Consider the following 18,619-nt stretch of genomic DNA (forward strand, 5'->3'; position numbering starts at 1 on the left):
CACACACACACACACACACACACACACACACACACATCCGGGACCTGCAGTTTTATGAGACAGAGTGATGGGCCAAAGAAATGTCAAGCCACCAGAGTGCAAGAAGTGGTCAGCTCCCGGTCAAGACTACTGGCAGAAGCTAAATGAGAGTCTTACCATCAATCCACCGGATTCGGTCGACGAATTAGAGCGCAATATTGCCAGCTTGTCAGACCGCTCACCCCACAGAATGAATGGACTGAAAGCTGCCCTAGAAGACCACTTCGACGCTCAAACGGACGACACAGTGTTCAACAAAATTTTTCCGTTCGTAATTAAACTCGCTCTACGTCTTCCAAGCCTTCTAAAGACCAACGAAGGCGAACACTCTGTAAACGCTGGCGCCATCAACCTATTACTACAAGACAGTCCGGGATATCTAAAGCTATCTCGCACGCTCGTCTCCTCTCTGATGGCCAATCTGTTTCTGGGTACGCTGCCCCGTTCGCGCGAGCGTCCGTTCCAGTGTAACATGCAGCCGCTTCTCAGCTGCTCTCGTAGTTCTACTCAAGAGGTTGCGAAAATCCGCTGTTACTTGAATTACTTTGAGCGTCTGAAAGAGCTGCAGCACGACCCTCAGGGATTTCTCTATATTCGACGGCAACTGCTGCCACAGCCTTATGATTGGTCGACGTCTGAGGTATATGTGATGGTTGGCTAGATTTTTTAGAAATGTTAATTAAAAATTGTGATGTCAGTGCTGCTACTTTGTATCCAGAAGTAAAGTTTATTTCTACAGGGTATGCGCTCACCCATGCACACAAGCTAATTTGCAAATTGCAACAGACAAACAATAAGTCAGTGTGTAGTCACATCCACTGCAACGTAATTGTTAATTAATTATTAGTTGACTCCTGCTATATTGGTTTAGTAGTTAGGTAGTTAATTAGTTAATTATTTTGTTTATTAATTAATTAATTATTGAATGTCATAGATACATTGTGTGGTACAAGTTTTGTGTGGATTTTCGATATGGAGTTTAGGGGTGCAATGCATGTGCATGCAATGTATCTGGTAGTGATGAAATACAGTCAGACCTCATTATTGTGGCAACATTTGTCCTACAGGTTTCTGTCAGACTAACGTGACTGTCGATTATCGGTGACAAATACAGAGTCGTGTACCTTCATCAGAAAGTGAGGGTGTGGGATTATCGGGTGTCGGAATGAGGTCTAACTGTACCCTAAATCTCAAAATCTTTTACAATTTTCTTTCTTATTTTTCCAAATATATTTATTTATATATACATACACACATGTATCCACCCACCCACTGTGGTACTTTACAAAGTCTTTTATAAATTGTAGATGTTTGATGCATTCTTGTTGTGTCTGTCTCTGTTGCTGTTTAAGTAATGACGGTGACATTAGTTTCCCATAGACTGATATCCTAATTCCTTCATGAAGTACACCTAGTTATACAGTCATTCAATATGGATACAGTAACTAAGACTTATTACACCCTAGAAGGTATTGATTGCATTGCCTCGCCCCCAGGGCTATTCAGTACAAGCCTCAGGCCAGGTTCAACTATTTAGGGTAATAAGTTCCAGACGTCCAGACATCAATGAAGTCATAATACCAGTATCACCTAATATCTAATATATTGTATAGACTGTATTATTTTCATGAGGGAATTGTGGTGGGCAGATGCATGTGCTTCGTAGTTTTGAACTCCAGTAAATTTTTTATAAGCAACAAGGGAGGCTAAACTGTTTGTGATGTAGCAGACTGTAATGGGGGTTGTATTACAGGCATATGATCATTTGGTTTATGTTTGCTAGTTTTAGTATCTTTTGTCATTCCAACACACTGATATGTGTCTATCCACTTTAGCTGTAATGGATGTTGTATTACACAGACCTAAGAGTGTTTGGCATATGTTTGATAAAATAGCTTTTAAGAGTGTGTAACCTGATGGTGCCATATGACTAACTGGCATTTAGTGCAGGTTGCCATTTACTCTGAAAAATATTTTGTTTAATTATACCCTTGATATATGATATATTTTGGTGTTACCATGGGGGGGGGGGGGTTTAGGAGTTTGTTCTACCTCCAAGTGATGTGTACATGCGCTGTATTTGATTCTTTATAGCCACACCTACACAAGTGTTTGACAAGATATTGTCACTATGTGACTTGTCCATTATGGCTGAAATACCAAAATTGTGCCGATTTAAATGTTTGTATTTTAGAGATTATGCTTTAGCAATTAAAACTGAATGTAAAGATAACACACTTTGAATTCAAATTTCAATATACCAAATTTTCCAAATTTTAACGAATAGGAAAAATAATAAAATTCATGTTTGAACAGGTTTTTGACGAATGTGAAGGTTTTCCTAATGCATATTTCAGAGGAAAATGTGGGCAACACTTCAGAAATAGAGGTGTGAACACCGCCAACAACATAATAAATGTCAGTTAGCCTAGATGTGCAATTGAATCCCAGCAACAATGCCGAGATCCTTCATCATATTCTCACATGGAACAAAGACAATACCGTGGTAGAGAAACTGGAATTCAAAGATAGTAAGGCCATCGACGTGGTCTATTCTAAGGTTAGATAGCACCAAGTAGACTGTCAGGATGGGCGAAACAACGTGGAAGACAGACGGTAAACAACACGGAAGACAGATGGTGAAGAAGAGCCAGACATGATGAAATAAAGAGTAGTACTAAATGCATGTCCAACATTGTGTTGCTTGCACTATCAAATCTTCAGCACTTCTTGCTGTCCCTAACGACCGCCTTGTTAACTCATGAACGCCTTCAAGTGATGATGACGTAATTTTGTTATTTTATTTTCTGAAATTAAGGAACAGGTCGTACAGTTGTGAAAATTTTGTTACGCATTTCGATTCGTTAAATTTCGGAAAATTCTGCAGTTAGTGTATTTGTTTTAATCAACACCTAACAGGTTTATGAGGGTCGATTTAAGACAATGGTAAATATGGTTATTACCATGTCAAAGTCTAACAGATCTAGTTGATATTTTAATCAGGAAAGTGAAGTTGCCGTTGGGCGTAGCCTTTGAGATGGTGGTGGCCGTATTTCCTTGTTCCAACTGTCTGCATGACATAAAAGGTTTTTCTCTTTTACTGGTAGGCTTTGTTGTGTGGTGTTGAGGTAATTCCGGATGGAGGCATCGAGGATGCTCGAGGGTCATTACAAGCAGATTTCGCGAATTGTCACTTGGGTGGTGGAGTTATATTAGGAGGATGTGTACAGGAGGAAATAAGGTGAGACAGCACAACAGTCTAGAGAAGTGTGTGTGTGTGTGTGTGTGTGTGTGTGTGTGTGTGTGTGTGTGTGTGTGCGTGCGTGTGTGTGCGTGCACGCGTCCATATTATTTGTATATGTGTTTGTAAGGTTTTCTATAAATCCCGAATTGACATGTGCCATGATGTTCTGTGAAGACATGTCAGAGCTGGAAGCAATCGTCCTTACCGGAGCTGAAGTAAACACAGAAACAAAACGACTTCATTCGATTCTAACCCATTTTATCATGTCACAGAGATTCTCCAATTACAAAGGTTATGCATTTTCTCTGAGTTACGGTGGGAATCACATTGACGAGACACCACATGATGAGGAAGGCACCGTGTGTACTGCAATCACAGCAATAGATGCCACACCTTACTTTGACATGCCCGGTGGTCAAACTTCACTCGGATTGCAGCTTAAACTGGAGAACTTACAGAGAGATGCCAATAAGGCACTTGCAGGATTTATGGACCTCGACCCGGAAGAATCAGAATGCAGTAAGTCAAAGTATCCAAGTGTAGCAACAGGAAATTGGGGCTGTGGAGCTTTCGGAGGCAACATCCATGTCAAATTCCTCGTTCAGTGGTGTGCTGTCTCTGTGTCTGGACGCTCAATGAAATACTACACATTTGAGAAAGGAACGGAGAAGATTGGTGTGATGATGAGAGCTCTCGCGCAAGGATTGACCGAGAAAGAAGTCACGGTTGGAATGCTATGGCAGGTGATGCTAAACCTGAGTAAGGTAGCCAGGGGCAGTAGAGATCGCTGTAACATTATTCCGGCTGTTGCAAAGTATTTTGATATAACGATTGAGTACAATGAAGACATCCCAGTCATTCAGTACGATACTGATACCGCAGTATGATTGGATTGACTTCATTTAGTTAAAATTTTCATGAGGCTTGTGTTGTTACAGCCTTTAAACGGCTAATGAATGAGCCATGAAACTTCGTTTGATACGAGACATGAAATGGTTGTATTTTTCGTACTCAATGTCATGAGTGTAACTCGCCAATTTATTGATTACCGAAGCTTTTGCATTGTCACTGTGGCACATATTTTCAAGTGTAGGTTCAAGATATGCATCTTGGCTATGTGATGTAGTTGATTTCCAGAATTGAAGTTGTAACTGTTTTCCAGACGAGCATGCCGGTGGTGTACTCTGATATCGTTTTCAATTCATTATGAAATGAATTCATTACATAAATGATTTCAGGTTGTTTCTATTGTTGGAATAATACTATAGTATTTACACAGACCAGTTGCCTATGGACAAGTACTGCCATCACTTGACTACTGAAGGACTAGTCTGTGTAAATGTTGTTGATGGGCCACCACAACTCAGGCTGACCTGACGGCTTGCCGGTTGTATGGTCAATATCACATAGTGAAACACGCGTGTAATAGTTCAATATATGAGAGTTCTGTGTGCATGGTGTAATATCAGCTAGCCATTTGAGGTCAATGCATAAATACTTAACTCAGGTTTCTGTGTACAAGAGAATACAAGTCAAACTACCAAGCTTGTTGACGTGTAGTTTTATGATCCATTGAGTTGCTTGCAAGTAGAGCATTCAGAACTAAAAGACGCTTGTCTATTCAATTAGACTGTCATGTGGACTGACTGGATGAAAACGCGAGGCTTGCCCACATGGACTTGGTAGACGTACAACAGATAGAACGAAACTCTTAAAACATTAGGAAAGACAAATGTTCATGAAACTCATGACCATAATAATCCCTACCAGGAGGATGTTATCAAGTGGTTACATCGAATTTTGATATAATTTACTGGCTTTCGCAAACTGTTTGCATACGTTTTGTTCCATTATTATTGCTTTACACAAAAATATTATGCCTACACAAGATGCCTTGTACATTAGACAACTCTGACAGTCTGTCGGCTCTACAACTTGCCATCAAATTTTTCATTCAGTGACCAGTCGTATTCTTTGTAATTGACGGTCATTTCTGGATCGTCTATCACTTGCTTTGCCGCATGTTGTTTGTCTGTGGACAAGTATGGCAGACATGTTCTACATAAAATCACGTTAACCGATAAAACATGATGAACGTGAACGATTTCCTTTATCCTCACAACAAAATTTCTCTCGGACTGTCACCAAAATCTGAGCCGTACCATTGAAATATTTTAGAAAATGTGACCTAGAATATACAAGAATGAGTGGCTTGAATTTAACAAAAAATCAGCAGGACCCCCCCCCCCCCCCCGTCCATCTTGTGTATTCATACTCCACCCCGTTGACTATACTAACTTGCGATTTCATTAGGACCCACACAGACTTTTTGAAATTCCAAACTTTTGACTAACAATAATGGACGAAAACTGTGTTACAGTAGCAATAATTAGTGGTTGCCATTGGTTGGCCTTGTTAGCATGTGTGAGGTTTATGTAGCTCAAGGAGACCTATACTTCATACGAACACAGTTGGCCGTTGCCGGTCCCTCACCTCATGGAACAGCCAAGTGTTCTAATCATTTGACTAGAGGCAAACCATAATTGAATTCACAACACATATGATTCACGAGCGAAAAACACTTAGCACAATGTTTGCCTCTAATTTAATTAAGACAGGCTAGTTGATGATCAAATCAAGCAATCCTGGCCAATATTGTGGCATGCATACAATAGAGCTTGAACATTGTACCATACACGACAGTACAGACACACAGAATTTCAATGTAGACGTTCTTACCATCTTGCTTGGAAGATCTATGTCTATCTCTTGTTCACAGAAACTCCGAGCGGCTGCTTGTAGACCTCGATCTAAGTTGTCTGGAGAATAAACTTGAATCGGCGGACAAGACTAATAGAATATGACATCATATTTAGATGTAATAGCATTTAATAGGTTACATGCACACACACAGTGTCACACACACATGCACGCACACACACACACACACACACACACACACACACACACACACACACACACACACACACACACACACACACAGATGCATACACACACATAAATTAATATACATTAATTAATTAACTTCAGTCTACCTTGGCACCACACACGAGTGCAAAATGTATACGAGGATCGACAACATGTACTGAGAATTGACATCGAGGATCGTTCAGCTGAAAACAAACACGACCAGTGGCAGGATGTGGTCGGTTACCTAACACAAGACAAATAATAAAATGGAGTAAAAACAAATTTGTGATCACATCTATCGTCCAACCTCTGAGGATTCCATGCTCTAGGTCGTCGAGTGAGAAAACATGACCACCGATATTGTAACATGTACTGCTCCAGAAAGAGTCGACTTCTAGCACACTGTTGAGTGGCTTGTCTTGTATGGCCAACCCATGAAGACCCAAAGCATTGTACACATCTAGGAAGTAGACAATACAAACATGATGGAGAAGCAAGTCAACACCTAATGTTTTAGTCAATTATAAGTACAAGATAATACTAATTAATTTCTATAATTTATGACTTTATTTTATAATTCCTAATATTTTATAATTAATTACATGTATTAATTAATACATTATAATTAATTAATAATTAATATCTAAAATTTATTTATAAGACAGTAAACAGTAATTCTTAATTTCTAATTAATTATTTATTTTATAATTCCTAATATTTTATAACTGATTACATGTATTAATTAATTCCTATAATTATTTTATAATTGACTAATAATTGTTAGTATTTTAAAATTTATTAAAATTAATTCATATTTCATAATTAATTAATAATTAATATCTATAATTTATTTATAAAAAGTTAAACGGTAATTAATAATTTATAATTAATTATTTATTTTATAATTCTTAATATTTTATAATTAATTGCATGTATTAATTAATTTCTATAATTTATTTACAAGACAGTAAAGAGTAACTACGCTCGGCAATTAATAATTTATAATTACTATTTATAATAATAATTAATATTTATAGTAATAATTAATATTTATAGTAATAATTAATATTTATAGTAATAATTAATATTTATAGTAATAATTAATATTTATAGTAATAATTAATATTTATAGTAATAACTAATATTTATAGTAATAATTAATATTTATATTATAATTAATATTTATATTATAATTAATATTTATAGTAACAATTAATATTTATAGTAATGATTAATATTTATAGTAATAATTAATATTTATAGCAATAATTAATATTTATAATAATGATTAATATTTATAGTAATGATTAATATTTATAGTAAAGATTAATATTTATAGTAATAATTAATATTTATAATAATAATTAATATTTATAGTAATGATTAATATTTATAATAATAATTAATATTTATAGTAATAACTAATATTTATAGTAATGATTAATATTTATAGTAATGATTAATATTTATAGTACTAATTAATATTTATAGTAATAATTAATATTTATAGTAATAATTAATACTTATATTATAATTAATATTTATATTATAATTAATATTTATAGTAATAATTAATATTTATAGTAATAATTAATATTTATAGTAATAATTAATATTTATATTATAATTAATATTTATATTATAATTAATATTTATAGTAATAATTAATATTTATAGTAATAATTAATATTTATAGTAATAATTAATATTTATAGTAATAATTAATATTTATATTATAATTAATATTTATAGTAACGATTAATATTTATAGTAATAATTACTAATATAGAAAGCTAGCCGATCGTTCTCTTGCAAAGACCGTATGTCAACAGTCCGCAGGAGTAGCGTCTTTTCTTGATATTCCTTAAACACTTCAGACTTTCTCAATGCGCGGTAGTCAACACTGCGGCCATCTTCACTCATATGCTCGCCTTTCATTCTTAACATCAACTTCTGTAGCTTTCTAGACAACGAGCCTGCAAAGACATCACCGTCACAAGCTTGTCTAGCAGGCAGATCACCATCATTCAACACAGGCATCAGGTTTTGGAGTCCAACACGTTTCTGCGCAATAGATTCCTCGGAAACCCAGACATCTTCAAAGCGCGTAAACAGGCCATTACTTATCCGGGACGTGCAATCTCGTGATTTTGATGGAACGACAAGAAACGCGGAGCTAAACGAGGGTCATAGACGGTTTTCTCACTGGTTCTTGCGAAAGTTTGCTCCACGTGTTGATAGCAATGGATGGTAGCGTGTGGGTGTTCATAGTCGTCATCCCTCTTCTTGTGCTCGTATCTTCTCTTCTCTTTCTCTTTCGCGGCTTAATCGGCGAAGATTCATCTGCTAATGTCAAACATCAAAGGGAGGAGAATTCGCAAGAAAAACCGAAGAGGAAAAAGAAGCAGAAAGGCACCACGCCCACCCCAACTCCAGACGCCGCTCGAATTTCCATGAACGAGAAGCGAGTTGCGACGTCAGACGGTCAACAGAAGGGTGATAAGAAGGAGGCCAATGTAAAGGAGCAAGTAGGAAGTGGAGAGAAGAGTAAAAGTGGAGAGAAGAAGAAGAAAAAAGCGAAGAACAAAGAGAAACGAGAAGAGACGTTGGGAACTACCACACAGGATGCGGTGGCTGTGACTGAAGAAGAGCAAGCACCCGGTATGACACGTGACTTTGCGTTTGCATGCCCGTCTGTGATAACGTAGCTGCCATTCCTTGCTACCGTTGACAGTAGTTCAGGGCGCACGCAAATGCAGCTGTAGGTATGCCCAGACGTGATGTAAATCTGTTAGTTTCCTTCCTGTCCTACTCCCAGTTTCTCTTGTGGCATGCGGCCAGCTTTGACCGGTTTGGTTTACAACCAACGACGGATATCCAAGAGTTTGTAAAAGGTTTCCACCTAGTGGTAGAAAATTTATTAATATTAAGTAATTTATAGCAATTTGGAGTGTAATGCAAACAGCAAAGAGTCAACTGAAAACGTGAACAAACAGTTCAAACGCTCAGGCAGTGCCCTCGTACATGTGCTGTCTTTGAACATATAAAACTTGTGGATTCGCAGGGTTCGAAAAATGTGTTTGAATCTGGTTGCCAGTTTGGCAACCTAGAGGAACGGTTAGTCGCCAAACTTTCACTAGTTTCTAGGTCAGAGATTTCAGAAGTAAACAAGTCATTAATATCACTGTTGAGACCCTTTCCCAGATTATCATGTTTGACATTAAATTAAGACCTAACTAAGAATTTCCAGTAATATTGGATGAACATTAATTGTAGATTGCAAGTAAACACATCAATCTACCGTATGGTACTTGGGATTCTTTTTATGTAATAGAAATATAATAATATAATAAATAATATTTATTTCTATCGCATCACACACAGTAATGCAGTTCCCACTGGGGGCATACTAACACACGTACAACACACAGCTAAATGCAGTAACAACACAAGACAAACTACCTTCCTTCATAGTAGTATGAGTATTCATATTTATAGAAACTTTTAACTAACTGTATAGCTACAACCAAACAAAAATGTGGTTGTGTTGTTTTGTAATGTTAATTAATGGGATTATGTGGTTTGTCATCACATTCACATCCTGGCAATCCATCAATAAGACATGAGCATTCTTTGAGCGTTTTTTTTAAATTCTCTATATGACTCAGTGCCACTACTGATTTACTGAGAACAGTACATCCAGTAACTCTCAAGGGAAAACCCCACACCCCACGTGGTTTCCTATGACTAGCTGTGTTAGTCTCTGGAACGCACCTGGTAAACTTTGTTATTGTAGCGCTTCAATAGCGCGTGGTATCATTCAACTAGATTTCAGCTGGACATGCAGAAATTTTTGGTCTGAACCAACTTTCTTAGTGGCACTAGGAGACGTATGAGCTTCTGGACGTACCTGGTCTAGTTCTTTTGATAGAGAAACATGCAGGCAGCTTACTGGGGAAAAGCTGTTTGTTTTGCCACTTCCTACACCCACCGTTTGCAAGATCTGCCTAGTAGTTTCTATTTCTCTCAATTCAAGATTGTCAGATTCTTTGTTTCCTTTGAACAGCATAGAAAAGGATCTAAAAGGCAGTTGCTGTCACCTTCAACTACGATTGGCTGCGAATTTCTTGTTTCATTCGGGAGAAGCTGCTGCGCAATGGTGACTCATCGATGCTGTTGACTTGGATTTGTTGGTGTAGCATATAAAGAATAGGAGTGACCACAATTGTTTGAAAAATTATACGCGCCTGCAGGTCTTTAGTTGGGTTTGTCTGGAGCTGATAGCAGAGACCAATCAGTCCGTAAAAATGATGAGAGAATGGCAATGACTCGCAATAGATTGCGAGGTGATACGTTGTTACACGATATGTACGAAGGTGCTAAGTGAGCGGCAACGTCGCAGGGTGACACTAAATGGTAAACGTAGAAAGAGGCAACATGTAACACAAAACATCTGCTGAGAACGTGGTTTGCATCCAAGAGCTGCTGCCACGAAAGACTAGAAACTACAATAATTTCTAGTCGCCAGCCATCTAGAAGTGGTTGCCATATGGCGACTTGGCGACCGGATTTTTCGAACCCTGATTCGTTCAATACAGTTTTCACTACAGGGCTGCTAGGACACCACACAGCCTGTGCGGCCATTGTCACTCAAGTTTTCAAGAAGTTGACTTTGGTCTGCATTACAAAATCTGTCACTTCCAGTCTTGGTGTGAGGTATTAAATAAGTAATATTTTTCAAGGTGCATTACTGTAATAGTAAACTGTAAAGCACATGCATAGAAAGTACATTGCCTAGCTACTTTCTGTTGCTTTGAAATGCTGTGAGAACAAGTTGTAAGATACATGTTAATATCAATGGAACAGACACAGTAACAGTTGCACTTGACAAGGGCAGAGCCGAATAGAGAGATCTAGATGAGGGCATTACATAAGCAATGCCCATGTAGCACGCATTAGGCTGCATAGGTTACATTTTACTAACTCAGCACTGCACTGTATTATGCGGCCATTTCATTGCTGAGTGTGTGTAATAAAGTTACTAAGCAGACAATTACTGATTCAAGTTTCAAAGGGTGTTTTCATGGAACTATAAACAGTCTTGGATCCACCACTGGTTTATGCCTGCTGAGTCCTAACTGAAACACGACGCACATTACTATGACTCCCACCAACACTAGATAGAATATGCATCTGACAAAGTGATTGGGTGGTAGTTTACATAGAATATTGCGAATATTGTGTTGTAACTTTGTAACTCTATTTAGGACAGCTGAAGTTAACGAGCAGCCGCGAATAATGAATTTCTTAGTTTTAGCAATTAAACATTAATCTTGTACAGTCGGATGTCAGTATCAGAACCCATTAGATAACCGAACGCCGAGTGCCTTGGATGCCCTCTAGAATTACATGTTGTAAAAAACTATTATGCACGTGCGCAATGAGGTGTAATGTCAAGTTAGTAACATTATATGGTAAACTACTTTCTTGTTATTACCTTAAGAGTGCAGTCAAGTTTGGGTGTTTGTGCAATTTTGTATTCGATTGAAACGAGTGCACGTGGGCAGCCTCGGAAGCTCAGGGACACGTGTTTGTGTGGCAGGAGAGTTAATGTCAGTAATCCGAAATATTCAGAGTAATGAACAGGGCCTGGTTTCAAAATGTCTGGGATAACTGACATCCGACTGTAATGGCATTTATTGCGTATCAGTGTTTGTAGGCTTGTCAGCATGCACTAATGCAACAGTTGAACTGTCCAACAATGGCCAAGTTCAGATAAGGCTGGTGCCTTAGTATGGCACCAGGAATGTATCGTAGTGCCCAACAGAAATGACACGTCCACATGGACACACTTGCATGAGAATGGTTTGAGGCTACCTGCCTACCTACATAGTACATACACACGTAGTACATACATACACATACATACATTTATACATATACATGCGTACATACATACTCATGTATGTATGTATCATCATACATGCATGCATGCATGCAAACAGACAGGTAGGCTGCTGAGGCAGGCACATAGACACATGATTGATATTAGTGATTCCTTGTGTTCATGGAATCACCGCTCTTCAGTCACAGTCGTGATGTCACCATGTGCTTGAGTGGCTTCAAGCCTTAGTGCCAAATCTTTGCTTGCTTGATGCCCAAGACCAGCCTCTGGTGGCACCCGTAGCACCATGGCGCCACTTGGTCACCCCTGGTAACTGTATGCCTGTTGGTTATTGACTGCATGTGATTTCCTTTCTGTTTGTAATGTGTACTGAACGTGTTGCTTTCTCTAAATTAGGTGAATGGAAAGAGACAGTTAGTCGAAAAACGAAACGCGAGAGAAAGGTGCAACTCCAGAAAGAACAGCAGCCAGCTGTCAAGGAGGAAACTGCTCCAGTTGCTGCTCCAGTTGCTGCTCCAGTTGACATAATCACTGACAAGAAACCGGACGAGATCTCGGATGAACTATTGAAAGCTGCAGCCACAGACGATCTTGTTGGTTCAACGAGGGAATCATCTGGCAGGGCTAGTGCAGGAGCGTCCAGTAACTCCAATCCAGATTTATCAGATTTTGTACACATTGAGATGAGATCGGGTGAGGCGTGTGAGATGAGCCCGGAGGTGGTTGATTCTTCAAGTGACAAGAAGAAACCAGAGGAAACAAAACCAACTGGAAGTTCTGTAAACACAGTAGCTGGTCAAGATGCTACAGATTCTATTAGAGAAGGTATGACTTTTTTAGTAGATTTATTTAAAACGTTATTCCATACTTAATATCATAACTTTGTTACCGGCACATGACCCCTACCCAATGTATACTCTCGTAGACCATGCAATAATATCAGTATTCGGCCCAGTGCCCACATAGTGTACGCATACTGTAGTTATTACAAACATACCATAGTTATTGCCCGCTCTCACAATTATTGCATGCTCATACTGCATGGGACTGATCATAATATTGATATGTATGTGTAGTTATTACACACATACTGTAGTTATTGCCCGCTCTCACAATTATTGCATACTCATACTGCATGAGACTGATCGTAATATTGATATTGAAACCTCAACACTTCCACAAACAAGCAGGGCATCTTCACTATGTATTCAATTTCATTGGTATTATATCTTGAGTCAGTGGAGCATTTGTTCCACTGACTCAATTATGGAATTCATACGCTATTGATTGCGAGGGCATCTTATGCAAACTGCAACAATTTGACAAACAAGCTAACAAGTCAAATGAGAAGGAGAAATATTGTCCCAGTCAGTCAAGTGGAGCAGATGAAAGTTATTAATGTACCACTGACTATAGTTGACACTGTCGCCAAACCAGACGATATGACAATCTACGTGAATGCTCATTGGGTAGGGGCGACGTGCTGGTAACTAAGTCGGTTATCTATATTTCTTGCCCTCTCATTGTTATTGCACTCGCTGTGGCTTGTGCTATAACTAGTGCCCTGGCTATAAATATGATAATTGCTCTGGAACACAGGTGATAACCTATACTTATACTTGGTGGGGTAGAATAAACAAACAATAAGTATGGGACAGTGTTTACCTCATGAATGTATTTCCCTGAAGGGGTTGATTGATTAAGATTTATGGTTGCAGTACAGAGAGAGGTGCTTACTCAAGCAAGTAAATTGAATAAATGTATATCTTTTGCTAGGCAAACATAGTTACTAGCAATGAGAACTTTGTCAGCTATAAGCCATCACAAATGGGACTTCATAAAGGTGACGTGGTTGAGCGAGTAGTGTACTCAATAGGCATTGAATCACTTCTGGTCTGTGTGAATATGTTCTGTCATGCTTAGGAATGTGTTATGCCTTGCTTCTGGTGCACTCAATTAATCCAATCATGAGCAGTATTTAGTATTTGCATTTGGTTGTATGTGGCAACCACAGAAAATGGCTAGACAGCCATCATAAACGACCAACGTTCTTGGCAATGTTTTCACCAGAATAGCCTAATTCAACTTTGCTTTGCTGGATCTTGCCTAAAATAAGCAAGAGAAATTGTCTGCAATGGCCGATGTGATTGGCTTTACATTGGCAGTTTCAGACAGTTTCTGTTGTATAATTATATGAAACCTAACATTAATTGTGTAACCAGTAGCAACAGTGATGTGATAAGTCTCGTTACTTTGACAATTACAAACTATTTAGTAATTTGTGGTCATGAAATGAGAGTCTCTTTGTACAATTTTAGATAAGTTTTACACGTAGTGCGCTTTGAAGTAAGCCATCGCCTGGATTTGTAATACTTTGTGACGAGATGCTCATTCCTCCTCCAAGGGCTCATAGCTGTGAAAGTGAGGGTGAAAACACACCTTCAGTTACTCGACTCTTGTACAGTATTGTCATTGCTATTATACCAGTGGCGGACTAGAGAGTGGCGCAACAGGTGCACCTACCCCTTTTGGGACCGAAAGTACAGCACCTGGAGAAGCGTCCAACAGTTAGGAGTTTCTTGGTGGTGTTTGCACCATCAATAGCGGATGAGTACTGTACAAGCTAGCAGTCACATGGGGTGACCAGCTGGTGGATTGGTCTTCATTTACATTCAAATTTTGCCTTTTTGGCCTGGCAGGTTTTGTTAATTTCGTTATCAGTAATTCAGTGTGGAAAATAGGGAATTATTTTGGCTTGGACAAACTGAGCCTTGGTAGGACATTCTTGTATGGTGTTACATGTATAACTAAGTGCCTCTCCTATTGCAGCCATTTTGCATGTAATTTTTTACAACCAACTTCCAAGGGAGAAATGGCATTAAAGGCAGCTGAGGTTTTCTCTGGATAAAGCATGCTAGGAGGCACCTAAGTTCATGAAATTAACAGTTACACTATTGGCAAGGCCATCACATGCTAAGAGACAAGGTTTACACACTTATCATATATGTGTACCGATGGATGTTTGTCCAAACACGTCCAAACACTGGTGCAAGTATTTGGTCAGACAAACAACATTTGGTGGACATTGTTCTCTGTCCTACTGTTATTTTCCACACTGAGTAATTAGTAATTAAGTTAAATTGATCTTATCTTTCTGATTTTTTGTTTGTGACTTCATATTGCCAGTATCCTAAAGTGCACCTTTAAGAAACTCTGGATCTACTACTGGATCCCGTCTCTAGTACTTAGGCAGTGGTTCTTGTGAAAATGTTCTAAAAGTTTTTATAGTGTCAGGTGACAGCTTGCTACGGCTTTTGTTGTGCTGTTGTAGTTTAGTTCGTGTTATCTTTTTTCTTACTGTCATGCTTGTACTTCTTAGGTTCAGCTGGAGCCACAGCTAAGCCTCAAAGGCAGAAAAAGAGACGAAAACGTAAAAGTCGTCCAGTAGGAGGTGGCGACGAAGAGGACGATGAGGGAGAATGGGAAGTTGTTTGACACTTTCTATAGTTGCTCATTTCAAATGAATTATTTGAGAGTCACATACTTGCTGGGTTGCAACAAGACAATATAGAGTGTTTCACTTTGTGCCCACTGTATGCTTTGACGAGTTTGTCGCTTGCTGTGGCTGATCACTCCACTTTATATACAACTACTATAATATGTTGGTGTACACGAAGTGGTAGTGAAAATGCAAGTAACTAAGTGCATGTGAACCTCCGTCGTCGAATGTTGAATCAAATGAAAACTACGAAGCAATAGTTATTGTCAGCAGCTTCTAGCGGTACTCTAGGTAGTATACAGCTGAGTTGAAATTAATGTTAAGTACTACCGATGTCACCTGGAAGTCTTCACAACAGACTTTAATTTTCAATTCTTACTGGTATTGATTTCTACCATTAGTATTCAGGGTTGTTGTTACCATGGTAATAGAGCCAAACTTGGCTCAGACAACTTCATTTGTCTCCAGGAGGGTCATGACTAATCTGATGCACCAATTTTCCTTTGTTGTCCTTGCTTAGTTTGCCACATTGATACTTTGGCCCACAGATAATATCAAGGAATCTGGAGTCTAAATTTGCGTTGGCACCACTGGCGACCAGGCAATGAGTGCTACGTACCACATGCAACCCTGTGTATGAGTATGAATTCAAATTATATTTATGTTTCTGTCAGTGGCACATTGGTTATACTTCCAGCTGCAGTTTCCTTACTTCCAGCTGCAGTTTCCTTACACGCACATACACATACACAAACCACAGCACTACAATACAACAGTACACAAACTAGCTATAGTACATTAATTAATTAACTATATAGCACGATATTATTGATCAAGTGCAGGAATTAGAGTGGACGTTACCACCAAGTTTGTTAGAAGCTCAATGAACCTTGACAGCTGCAACAACCTCCAGATAATAATTTTTCGTTTTTTACTTCTGATTGAGACACCCAGACCTGTTCAGTTGTTGGGCCTACTATCCGGGCATATGATCATTGCGCATGCTTGGTTTAGATTGGCGGTCTATTATTGTCTTTTGCATGCCTCGTACTAAAGGGAAACGTCGTCGTAATGGTCAGGCGACAAATCAACATGCCAAGTCATCCGATGAGTCTAACGAGTCAGGCTCGAAGAAACAACGAGGTTCGCGTAGCTCGTGCGTGTGTGAGTAGGAAATGTGATTATTACTCATACTGATTGCTACGTTTAGGGACACATTCTTCTGATGACACTCGTAGCGGTTTGGTGTTAACGTTAGGTGAGGGAGATGTAGGTCAGTTAGGCTTGGGAGAGGAGATTATGGAAAGGAAGCGGCCGGCGATCGTTCCATCTATTGCAGATAGATCTGTAGTTCAGGTCGTATGTGGTGGCATGCACACGGTCGCTCTTACGACCGACGGTAAGGTCTACTCGTGGGGATGTAACGATGAAGGTGCATTGGGACGACGGACATCCGGGATGCACCAGGAGTCAGTACCCGGATTAGTCTCATTTCCTGAACACGTAGTACAAGTGAGTGCTGGAGATAGCCACACTGTTGCTCTTACCGACGATGGAAAGGTTTTCTGTTGGGGAAGTTTTAGAGATGCGAATGGACCGATAGGTTTGACTCCCGATCAAAAGAAATTAGAAATTCCGATAAAAATTATTGATAACACATCGAGCTATGGCCGTGCTGTCGGCATTAGTTCAGGCAATGATCACGTGGCAGTGGTAACAAGCCGTGGTATTCTTCTATCGTGGGGTGTAGCAGAGCAAGGACAACTGGGAAGAATTGCCGAATGTCTATCAGTCCGAGGAGGAAGGAGAGGATTAGCAGCAATCCTCAATCCCGGAGTTGTCCGCTTTACAAGACGTCATGGTCGTTGTCCTTTTATAACCAATGTATTTTGTGTGAGCTACCACACGTTTGCCATTAGTAGCAATGATGAAGTATTTGCTTGGGGTTTGAATAACTACGGCCAACTTGGTCTGGGAGATACCACAAAACACTTCATGCCTGGTCACATGACTGACCTTCCGAGTCACAACGGCAAGAAAGTCAGTCTCGTTCAATTTACAGGCGGTCAGCATCATTCGATTGCGCTTGGATCAAATGGACGAGTCTATGTCATGGGTCGAACAGACTATGGTCGCTTAGGACTAGGAGAGGGGGTTGAGGAACCACACATACCTGTAGAGATACCAGAATTCCAGAATGTTAAAGTTGTTGCAGGTGGAGGAGCAGTATCACTAGCCGTGACAAACGAGGGTGTTGCATATGCGTGGGGAATGGGCACCAACTACCAACTAGCCGCTGATGAAGACAATGACGTTCATTCTCCAGATAGAATGAGAGGGAAGAACTTGGAAGGCAAGAAAGTCATTTCAATATCAGCTGGTGGTCAACACACTGCATTATTAGTGTGTCAAAAGGATTAGGACAGAATTGTCTTGATGTGCATGTGTGTGAGTGTGAGTGTGTGTTCTTACAGTCAGTGTCATACATGTATGTTCCATATGGGTTTAATGAATGTATATACGCTGCATTTACTGTTTTGAGTGTACATTCCGTGCAATGGATATTGCTTTGGGTTTTGAAGGAAGTCGGAAGAGCTAGATTGACAACATTCTATGATAATAGAGTACAATAGTTCTGCAATATTGACGGTCTGCCCTGTCCACGTTGCCAGCATGTCTCCACCTTCTGTCCGACAGTCTGGGTGCTAACTCCACAGCTGTTCCCGGCTCCACCAAATGACATAATGCGCGACCTCACGCGTCCACTCCCACAGACCGATTGCATTTACGGAGCTTGGCTCGAATTCACAAAACGAGTGATTTCGACGCTTGCGCCTTGGGTCTGTCATATTATATTGCCGGTAAGCGACCACAAAGTGTGGCCGCTAATCTCGTCACATTGTGCCGCATCCGCGCCCTCCGTTCTGCGTCTCGTTGAAGCTGCAGGCTCTTAGTGTATTGCCCGGATTGTGTATTATTCGAAGTTTTTTGTAACGGCCAG

The 18,619-nt window shown here is 39.4% G+C and overlaps 4 protein-coding genes across 4 annotated transcripts; 3 read left to right on the forward strand and 1 right to left on the reverse strand.

The window, feature by feature from the left end:
* Positions 1-64: 64 nt before the first annotated feature.
* LOC134183558 (poly(ADP-ribose) glycohydrolase-like) lies at positions 65-4,601 on the forward strand. Its single transcript, XM_062651140.1, has 4 exons — positions 65-679; positions 3,147-3,280; positions 3,411-3,498; positions 3,556-4,601. Exons 1-4 carry the CDS (start codon positions 68-70, stop codon positions 4,168-4,170), a joined length of 1,449 nt encoding a protein of 482 aa, XP_062507124.1. The 5' UTR covers positions 65-67; the 3' UTR covers positions 4,171-4,601.
* A 371-nt stretch (positions 4,602-4,972) lies between these two features.
* On the reverse strand, positions 4,973-8,329 carry LOC134183265 (uncharacterized). The gene is made up of 6 exons (XM_062650758.1): positions 7,996-8,329; positions 6,522-6,674; positions 6,340-6,458; positions 6,023-6,133; positions 5,404-5,471; positions 4,973-5,341 (listed from the first exon to the last, which is right to left on the reverse strand). The coding sequence occupies exons 1-6, from the start codon at positions 8,252-8,254 to the stop codon at positions 5,212-5,214; spliced, it is 840 nt and encodes a 279-aa protein (XP_062506742.1). The 5' UTR covers positions 8,255-8,329; the 3' UTR covers positions 4,973-5,211.
* A 6-nt stretch (positions 8,330-8,335) lies between these two features.
* Positions 8,336-15,715, forward strand: LOC134183264 (uncharacterized protein DDB_G0286299-like). Its single transcript, XM_062650757.1, has 3 exons — positions 8,336-8,875; positions 12,516-12,944; positions 15,499-15,715. The coding sequence occupies exons 1-3, from the start codon at positions 8,458-8,460 to the stop codon at positions 15,612-15,614; spliced, it is 963 nt and encodes a 320-aa protein (XP_062506741.1). The 5' UTR covers positions 8,336-8,457; the 3' UTR covers positions 15,615-15,715.
* A 913-nt stretch (positions 15,716-16,628) lies between these two features.
* On the forward strand, positions 16,629-18,252 carry LOC134183131 (regulator of chromosome condensation-like). Its single transcript, XM_062650598.1, has 2 exons — positions 16,629-16,761; positions 16,829-18,252. The coding sequence occupies exons 1-2, from the start codon at positions 16,659-16,661 to the stop codon at positions 18,037-18,039; spliced, it is 1,314 nt and encodes a 437-aa protein (XP_062506582.1). The 5' UTR covers positions 16,629-16,658; the 3' UTR covers positions 18,040-18,252.
* The last annotated feature ends 367 nt before the right edge of the window (positions 18,253-18,619 follow it).

The sequence above is a fragment of the Corticium candelabrum genome, chromosome 8 (genome assembly GCF_963422355.1).
Source record: "Corticium candelabrum chromosome 8, ooCorCand1.1, whole genome shotgun sequence".
Lineage (NCBI taxonomy): Eukaryota > Metazoa > Porifera > Homoscleromorpha > Homosclerophorida > Plakinidae > Corticium > Corticium candelabrum.

Coding starts and splice junctions, on each gene's coding strand:
- LOC134183558 (XM_062651140.1), top strand. CDS start 68: ATGGGCCAAAGAAATGTCAAGCCACCAGAGTGCAAGAAGTGGTCAGCT. Junction 3,281..3,410: donor TGTGTACAGGAGGAAATAAG/GTGAGACAGCAC, acceptor TGTGTTTGTAAG/GTTTTCTATAAATCCCGAAT. Junction 3,499..3,555: donor TCGTCCTTACCGGAGCTGAA/GTAAACACAGAA, acceptor ATCATGTCACAG/AGATTCTCCAATTACAAAGG.
- LOC134183131 (XM_062650598.1), top strand. CDS start 16,659: ATGCCTCGTACTAAAGGGAAACGTCGTCGTAATGGTCAGGCGACAAAT. Junction 16,762..16,828: donor AGGCTCGAAGAAACAACGAG/GTTCGCGTAGCT, acceptor TGCTACGTTTAG/GGACACATTCTTCTGATGAC.
- LOC134183264 (XM_062650757.1), top strand. CDS start 8,458: ATGGATGGTAGCGTGTGGGTGTTCATAGTCGTCATCCCTCTTCTTGTG. Junction 8,876..12,515: donor TGAAGAAGAGCAAGCACCCG/GTATGACACGTG, acceptor TCTCTAAATTAG/GTGAATGGAAAGAGACAGTT. Junction 12,945..15,498: donor TACAGATTCTATTAGAGAAG/GTATGACTTTTT, acceptor TGTACTTCTTAG/GTTCAGCTGGAGCCACAGCT.
- LOC134183265 (XM_062650758.1), bottom strand. CDS start 8,254: ATGCCTGTGTTGAATGATGGTGATCTGCCTGCTAGACAAGCTTGTGAC. Junction 6,134..6,339: donor CACTCGTGTGTGGTGCCAAG/GTAGACTGAAGT, acceptor ATATTCTATTAG/TCTTGTCCGCCGATTCAAGT. Junction 5,342..5,403: donor AGTCCGAGAGAAATTTTGTT/GTGAGGATAAAG, acceptor GATTTTATGTAG/AACATGTCTGCCATACTTGT.